Source organism: Photinus pyralis, unplaced genomic scaffold (assembly GCF_008802855.1).
Source record: "Photinus pyralis isolate 1611_PpyrPB1 unplaced genomic scaffold, Ppyr1.3 Ppyr1.4_LG2, whole genome shotgun sequence".
In the NCBI taxonomy this organism is placed as follows: Eukaryota; Metazoa; Arthropoda; class Insecta; order Coleoptera; family Lampyridae; genus Photinus; species Photinus pyralis.
Genome location: NW_022170403.1, coordinates 53158128 through 53166546, shown reverse-complemented (window position 1 = coordinate 53166546; position 8419 = coordinate 53158128). Strand labels below are relative to the sequence as shown.

The 8419-nt window shown below is 36.7% G+C and overlaps 1 protein-coding gene and 1 long non-coding RNA gene across 2 annotated transcripts; one reads left to right on the top strand and one right to left on the bottom strand.

The window, feature by feature from the left end:
• Nucleotides 1–1964: 1964 nt before the first annotated feature.
• LOC116165120 (gastrula zinc finger protein XlCGF58.1-like) lies at nt 1965–4398 on the top strand. Its single transcript, XM_031479418.1, has 2 exons — nt 1965–2335; nt 2381–4398. Exons 1-2 carry the CDS (start codon nt 2086–2088, stop codon nt 4132–4134), a joined length of 2004 nt encoding a protein of 667 aa, XP_031335278.1. The 5' UTR covers nt 1965–2085; the 3' UTR covers nt 4135–4398.
• A 2933-nt stretch (nt 4399–7331) lies between these two features.
• On the bottom strand, nt 7332–8201 carry LOC116164482. The gene is made up of 2 exons (XR_004143912.1): nt 7953–8201; nt 7332–7905 (listed from the first exon to the last, which is right to left on the bottom strand). It is a non-coding gene; the product is annotated as an uncharacterized LOC116164482 (long non-coding RNA).
• Between the last annotated feature and the right edge of the window lie 218 nt (nt 8202–8419).

Here is an 8419-nt window from a genome sequence, read left to right as displayed (position 1 = left end):
ATCTTTTAATTCTGCACACTCGTATTGAACATCATCCCTAAAGAGAACATACTGTATCTAATAAAAACACGTAAATCAGTCAGAAATTTATACTGCGGGTTGGCAGGTAAAACCAGCGCTAGGAACAAAGGGATAATGTAAGTTGGAAAACAACATATTTGCGTAGACAAAAAAAAGGATAAATTGTGCACAACTCGTGCAGATAAAGCGCATTTTTTAACCGAAATAGCTTTTGTTTTAACATCTTCAATGGATATATTTCTTGGAGACGTCTCAATCGCCCTTTGTGAGTACCCTCTTCGGACAATACGTTCTTGAGGTATAAGGGAATATACCCGGTCACGATATAAGGTCGAGGAGGAGGGCTACGGTTGGTAGAAATTAATCCCTTTCGTTGAGACCTTTCATCAGAGTACCATGAAGGACAAAAAACTAGTTCCCCCCCCTCCCTCCGCCCGTACTTTGATAAGAGGACAGAAAGAAGGGCAGTAGTTGGTAGAAAACGGTTCCTGTTGTTGAGACCTTTAATTAGAATTAATTTTTCAAAAATAGCATCTCAGGAAATAATTCGTCGGGGGCCGCCCTTTTATACAGCGAAATTTGATGGCCTTCTGGAGCACCTTCAAGGTATAGGCTACCTACTGCAAAAAATTCCAAGACTCTAGGACCATTCCCCTAGAAGTAGTTCGAAGCGGCATAAGTGGGTCCGGACGGACGGACAAAACGCAAACAAGGGCACATTTTTTTTATTCTTAAAAAATGCGCTAACAATGAAATCTTGCCGTATCTCTGTGACTTCAACTAAGGGCACGATTACGTAATTGTAAAAGAGCAATCGGTATTTCATTACTAATTAATTGTAAATGACAATACCCATGCTGCACTGGTATGTACCTAATGCATGTGTGGCAAGCCGGTAATTTGCCAAATAATCTAACACAATCATTGTATAATTGCTGTACGGATGCAATAACTGAAAGATTAAAAATAAAGGAATACGTCACCTGAGTAATGGCAGTCGAAAAAGCCACAGTAATTATGCGAAAGAAACTACGACTGCCCAAATTTCCCCTTTACGTAAATCTTAGACGAAAATTTTTAATAACGACGTGCCCAGGGTCGTCGGTCAATATGGATCATTAACTTCCCTCGTATGGCGTTATGTTTGACACTTTTATTGTAAATTATGGCCCATTTCAATGTAGGGCAGAGAAGAAAAAAACACATGTCCCACGGAAACGAAACTAAGCGCAATCTTGAATTTCTTTCGTGGTGGCCAGGTATATTTGGGTATATTTAAGTCGAATTTTAGTGAGCAAATTCGGTTCCACTACAAGGTGATGTTGAAAGGTAACCTGCTACGCGTCGGTGACCTTGGAAAGTAGGTCTAGGTGGAGTTCAAATGTTGTCCCCATGGAGGTGACTTCGGGAAGTAAGTAGAGGGAATCTCAAAGGTCACCACCATATAGGGTCGGCTCTGGATCAGTCCAAGGTCGCTTACCACATGATTGTGACTTTGGGAAGTTGGTGAGGGTGAAGCTCAAATGTCGTCAGTTGCTGAAGGCGAACTTGCGAATCAAGTCAAAGTTCGCTTCGCTTCGCTCCTGGAAGTGACATTGGAAAAGAGATCAAGGTGACGTTCAATGGTCAAATAATGAGCTTTCTTACGTGGGCAGTAAGATATGGTAACATCACAACATGTCAAACTTTCGTCTTCACCCTGTATGTTAGAAACTGAACGTAGCTAGATCGACTTTGTTTGTGGTATTAAAAGTGGCAATGGGATGCTAAAACCGTAGGTCTTTATCTTAGAGAAGGAAAGAGGTCTTTATGTTATATTTACGTAATGGAGCTTTGACGTCTCTTTCGCATGCGCAGTGTATTGATCGTTCTGGACAATTTAGACACAAATGAAATTGACCCTTACTGGTAATTGAGCTACAGCCAGAGCAATCTACGATACGTGGAGGTAGAGCTATAAATAGGCAGTTACTGGTAAGAAATTGTGTTGTTTAAAACCAAAATTTACTTTTTATAAACAAAAACGGAATTGTTACACATTCCTTGAGAACGTTATTAGTGGAAATGGAGGGAAACGATGTACCACTTATTAAAATCGAACCAAAACAAGAAGTAAAAATTCATTCAGATCTTCAAGAACACATTATAGTGAATAATGAAGCATTGGTTACATTAAAGGACGAAATTATCATTTCTGCACAGTGCTCCAAATCACTCGATAATGAAGAAGTACAACAAACTGAAGGTGCTTGGGATATTAAAGCTGCAATTTCTAACGATTTCGAACATAACTTCGGTCAACCAACAACGAATAGTAAGCTGCAAGGTAAACAACATCTTTTAATCCATAATGTTTCAGGAATCTTTAACTGTGCTAATTGTGATTATGGAACAAAGAATAAACGACTGCTTCAAGCGCACATTTTAACACACAAACGTAATGAGATGCAATGCGCTCATTGTGATTACAAGACAAATAACAAATACCACTTTAAAAGACACCTTTTAAATCACATGGATTCTAAGCATTTTAAATGCGCTCAGTGTGATTACGAAACAAATGATAAACAATGTTTTAATCGACACCTTTTGAAACATGTCGATTCTAAAGATTTTAAATGTACTAATTGTGATTACGAGACAAATAACAAATACCACTTTAAACATCATCTTTTAAGACATAAAGTTGCTAAAGACTTTAAATGTGCTAATTGTGATTACGAGACAAATAACAAATATCTATTTAAACAGCACCTTTTAAATCACACCGATTCTAAACTTTTTAAATGTGCTCATTGTGATTATGAAACAAATGATAAACAATGTCTTAATCGGCACCTTTTGAAACATATTGATTTTAAAGTATTTAAATGTGCTAATTGTGATTACGAGACAAATAACAAATACCACTTTAAACTTCACCTTTTAAGACATAAAGTTTCTAAAGATTTTAAATGTGCTAATTGTGATTACGAGACCAATAACAGATACCTATTTAAACAGCACCTTTTAAATCACACTGATTATCATTTTAAATGTTCTCATTGTGATTATGAAACAAATGATCAACAGTGTCTTATTCAACACGTTTTGAAACATGTCGATTCTAAAGATTTTAAATGTGGTAATTGTGATTACGACACAAATAACAAATACTACTTTAAAAGTCACCTTTTAAGTCATAGTGATTCTAAGGATTTTAAATGTACTCATTGTGAGTATGTAACAAATAATAAACGATATCTTAAACGACACCTTTTGAAGCATATCGATTCTAAAGATTTTAAATGCGCTAATTGTCATTACAAGACAAATACCAAATACTGTTTAAAACAACACCTTTTAAGCCATAGCAATTCTTCACTTTTTAAATGTGTTCATTGTGATTATAAAACTAACTATAACCAACGTCTTAATCGACACCTTTTGAAACATATTGATTCTGAAGATTTTAAATGTGCTAATTGTGATTACAAGACAAATGTTAAATTAAACTATAAGCGACACATTTTGAAACATACCGATTCTAAAGATTTTAAATGTGCTAATTGTGAGTACAAGACCAATAACAAATACTACTTTAAACAGCACCTTTTAAATCACACTGATACTAAACATTTCAAATGCGCCCATTGTGTTTATGAAACAAATGATAAATCATGCCTTAAACGACACCTTTTGAAACATATCGATTATAAAGATTTGAAATGCAGTAATTGTAATTACGAGACAAGTAACAAATACCACTTTAAACAACACCTTTTAACACACAAAGTTTCTAAAGATATGAAATGTGGTCATTGTGATTATGAAACAAATAACAAATACCTATTTAAACAGCACCTTTTAAATCACACCGATTCTAAACTTTTTAAATGCGCTCATTGTGATTATGAAACAAATGATAAACAATGTCTTAATCGACATCTTTTGACACATATCGATTCTAAGGATTTCAAATGTGCTCATTGTGATTATGGAACAAATAATAAACGAAATCTTAAAGAACACCTTTTGATACATGTGGATTTTAAGGATTTTAAATGTGCTGATTGTGATTATGGAACAAACAATAAACGATATTTTAAACGACACCTTTTGAAACATCGGTAATTCAGGTTACCATTTTATAATACTCTGATATCCATTGGAATGTACATTAGGCACCCATAGCCCTTATTTTGTAAACATTGGTGATAATCCTCATATTATTGTTACTTGTTAGTGATAGTAAAGGATTCGGTTAGTTTATAAATTGTTAATTCATTGAAATATCGCATTACGAAGAGAAAGTTATTTATGTGATTCTGATTAGTAGTAATATAACATAAATTTAATTACATGATATATATTTATTTACAATTAATTAACAATGAATTTTTAACGGTCTTGAAATGAATAATTGATTTATAACAGTTAAAATATTATTTATTACTCGCATACACAATTTATGACAGCGCGAACTATTTATTACTTCGGTGTCGAAATTGGAACCGCACTGATCCGCAATTCGATTTGTTTGTATAGTTATTTTGGAATTTTAATCCGGCCAATGAAGTGAGTATAATTAACCGTAGCTAATTAATTGTGTGCTTAACCTTAACCACCTTTACATCACAATGCTCATTTTACAACAGTGTCACAACTTTTATGTTAGCCATTTTGAAACAATGCTAATCTGTAGGTATATGAAGGGATTAGTGCCGTGCTTTAGCTTTGCCGATTTTGCATTTTGTTCAGTTCATGAAAAAATTGTACTCACTTTGCTTTCTGCATCCATTTAGTGTAATTCAATTTGCTATAACTTCAATTGTCAATTTCTGTGTAACATTTGTGCCATAACAAAAGGTAATGTACTTAGTTGTACAGCGAAGAACGCTCTGTTGTAAATTGTATTACCTTAGCGGCATTCATCCTGAAATACAACTTAAATGTAAAGTTACCCTATCCGGGACCCTCAGATACCTTCTGGACTAGAGAAGGTTCGGCTAATCAACAATGTATTTCATGTACCTACCTACTCTATTTGCGTTGGCCATTCACTGACTTATCAAATGTTGTATTAGTTGAACATGATATTTAAACTATTCAAATTCAAGGGTTACTTCCTCGGACCTCTGATTTCCTATTTCACACATTCGGATTTCTTACTCTTCGTGATTTCCTGATTCTTTGAAAAGCCTTCTTTCTACCTTTTCGCCCTGATTTTCACTTATCGAACTCCTTGATTTTCTGATTTTTTGATACCGCGGTTTCTTTATTCTCCGACTCTCTCATTGTTCCATGATTTTTGGATTGGATTTGATTGGATTTTATTATGTTTTGGCTTCTTGGATTTCTGACCCCTGACCTGCACCGATAGATTAACCGACGATTCCATTTCTAGATTCAATTGTTCTTAACGAATGCCCCGTTTGATTTTGATACACATTAACCTTGACATTCGTAAACAAATTTATTTTGTAAAATAAGAACAATAAATAAATAAAAAATAAAATAAATGTTGCATCCTCGAATTTTCTGACGCTTAAAATCCTTAAGGCCGTTCTGACTTTTATTCTCAAATGCTTGAGATTCCTATGGCCCTTATGGTGAAAAGTGAAGTGGAAAGTGAAGTGAAATGTGAAGTGAAAAATGAAGCGAAAAGTGAAGCGAAAGTGAAACGAAAAGTGAAGCGAAAAGTGAAGTGAATAAGTGAAGTGTTTAAGCGAAGTGAATAAGTGAAGTGAATAAGTGAGGTGAATAAGTGAAGTGAAACGGTGAAGTGAAGAGGTGAAGTGAGAAAGTGAAGTGAAAAATTCACCATTGCGCGCTCAATTGAGTTCGGAAACGTAAAAACTATGACATAGATGTAGGTTAAGGTCGTGGATTTCGGCTCAATTCGGCAAAGCGATTGGGTGTACGAATGGGATTCTTCGCTGAAACTTTGAAGCGCAATATTTCCAACTGACGAATTTGTATAGTTACGGTATACGGAAGATTTTGCAGTGAAAAAGTGAAGTGAAAAGTGAAGTGAAAAGTGAAGTGAAAAGTGAAGTGAAAAGTGAAGTGAAAAGTGAAGTGAAAAGTGAAGTGAAAAGTGAAGTGAAAAGTGAAGTGAAGTGAAAAGTGAAGTGAAAAGTGAAGTGAAAAATGAAACGAAAAGTGAAGTGTTTAAGTGAAGTGAAGAGGTGAAGTGAAAATTCAGCAGGGCGTGTTCAATCGAGTTGGGAAACGTAAAATCTATGACATAGGAGTAGGTTAAGGCCGTGAATTTCGGCTCAATTCGGCAAAGCGACGCGCTGAATAAGGATAGAGTTCGGAAATTCTTCCCCGGGTCACGCAACCTTTTTTTGTTATTTGAAGCAAAGATATTTTAGTTATATAAGTTTTGTTACGTTTCAAGTTTCTCACTCGGCGAGTATAATGGGAAAAATTAGGTGGATGAATGGAATTCTTCGCTGAATCTTCAAAGCGTAACATTTCCAACTGAGGAATTTGTATAATTAAGGTATACGGAAGATTTAATAGCGAAGAGAAAAAGTGAAGCGAAAAAGTGACGTGAAAAAGTGATGTGAAAAAATGAGTGGAAAAGCGAAGTAGAAAGTGAAGTCAAGTGAAGTGAAATAATAGTAAAGGAAAGTAAAGTATGCTCGAATACGGATGTAGATATTTGTCAATGTACAGTGGGTTGGATTGGTAGATAATCTTTGGCTGAAACCCCGCCCACTTAAAAATAAATTAATGCAAAGTAATGCAGAGTACAGTAGAGTAAAAAGGTGCACGCGATTCTAAATCCTATAAGAGTGTAAGGTCCGTGGCTTATTTCTACTGACGGAAAATTTTGATTGAAAGGGAAGAACTAGAGAAAGACGACAAGGCAGATTCTTTACAAGAAGTGTACGTGATGTTCTCGTAAAACCTATGTTGAATGTTACCAAAGAAGAACAAGCAATTATTTCTAGAAGTTTATTTTTCTAATTTCCAACACGGCGATTAAGATTAAATTACGGAAAACAAGAAAATAGAATTAGAGCTTTATATATAAAGGAAGTTACGAACAAACAGTGAAAAAACATCAAAGACTTTTCTCTCATTTTATTTTCATCCAATGTTTATTTGTACAACAAATCATGTCTTTCCAAGTCACAATTCAGTTTCTTTGCCTTTTCCGTCTCTGTTCAGTCCCGGTCAAATATTCGGATCACGCAACTTTTCACATAATCAACTGCTAACACGGTCAGGTTGTGTGCGAATGTCTTCATATTTTGGGGGAGCGGAAATGGCGGGTCTCCCTTTGAGGATGAGGTGAGGGGATGAATTAAATCGAGTACAATAATTCGTATTTATTAAAGAACAGAATTTTTATTTAATTTAACAATAATTGCGTTCAGAACCGAATTTGGACGGAACTCAAAAATACGCCCTTGATAACTTAAATATTTGTTTTCGTGTATAAATGTATCTCCAAAATTTCATTTAGATCTATGTTAGATATCACAAAGTGGTGGTCCTACTCACAATTGCATCTGGCAGTGTCCTATTCACTACGTCCGGATTGTTAGAACTAGCAATATCACAATCGAATCTCCACAAAATTCGTTCTTGCGAGTTCGCTTTTAGGCCGCTTTGCACTACGTCACAGGCGTCGGCGCGCACACTTTCCCGTCCTAGCGTCGCACTTTTATTCAGGAACGGCAGCGGCGGTGGACACTGCGGGGTTGGTCTGTAGTTGAGGGTGGCCGAACGGCGGGATTTGGCATTCGACGGTCCGCCGCAGCAGTCACGTATTGAGCTGGATGTACATGCTATCGGTTGTACACCAGCCAATAATTTCCGCTATGTGTCAATCTCGTAGTTAATTGGCGATTTTTTCAGGTCGGTCAGCGGAAGCACAAGTCCGTCCTGCAATGCGCTAATTACCCCAGATGCAAAGCGAGGGATGAACTTACCCCGTTAAGATGCGGTAAATCTAAAGCCGCGGGCACGTAGGTGGTGGCGGGGCTGCATCTCGTGCACGTCCTTCGCAAAGCCGGACGTTGCCGGGATCCGTGACATCTCACCGCGAATCTGAGCTCCTCCGCCATTTCCGAGCAGAGCGACTGCCGATCGGTTTGGGCATTCTTCTTACTGTTCCAGCAAAACTCGAGTATCGCCACTAAGATTGCCAAAGCGAGACCGCAGAGAAGTACAACGAAGACTCCGCCTAAACGAGATAAGCATCAGCGAGCCGTACGTGTTAGTCACTAAAATCATAGCCGACCCATACAGGTTGGTTAACAAATGTACGAAGTTGGCAGTTTAACTAAAATCGGTAATCCCATGCGTGCGTTACGTGGGTAGAAAACCTATTAAGCCACTAGATAAGGGGAGAATCAAATTATTACATGTCGGACAAACGCAATTTCGTGTCCGTTCC

Bases quoted from the DNA above. Each gene is read 5' to 3' on its own strand.
- LOC116165120 (XM_031479418.1), top strand. From the start codon at position 2,086: ATGGAGGGAAACGATGTACCACTTATTAAAATCGAACCAAAACAAGAA. The intron at 2,336-2,380 runs GTAAGCTGCAAG...ATAATGTTTCAG, and splicing joins CGGTCAACCAACAACGAATA to GAATCTTTAACTGTGCTAAT.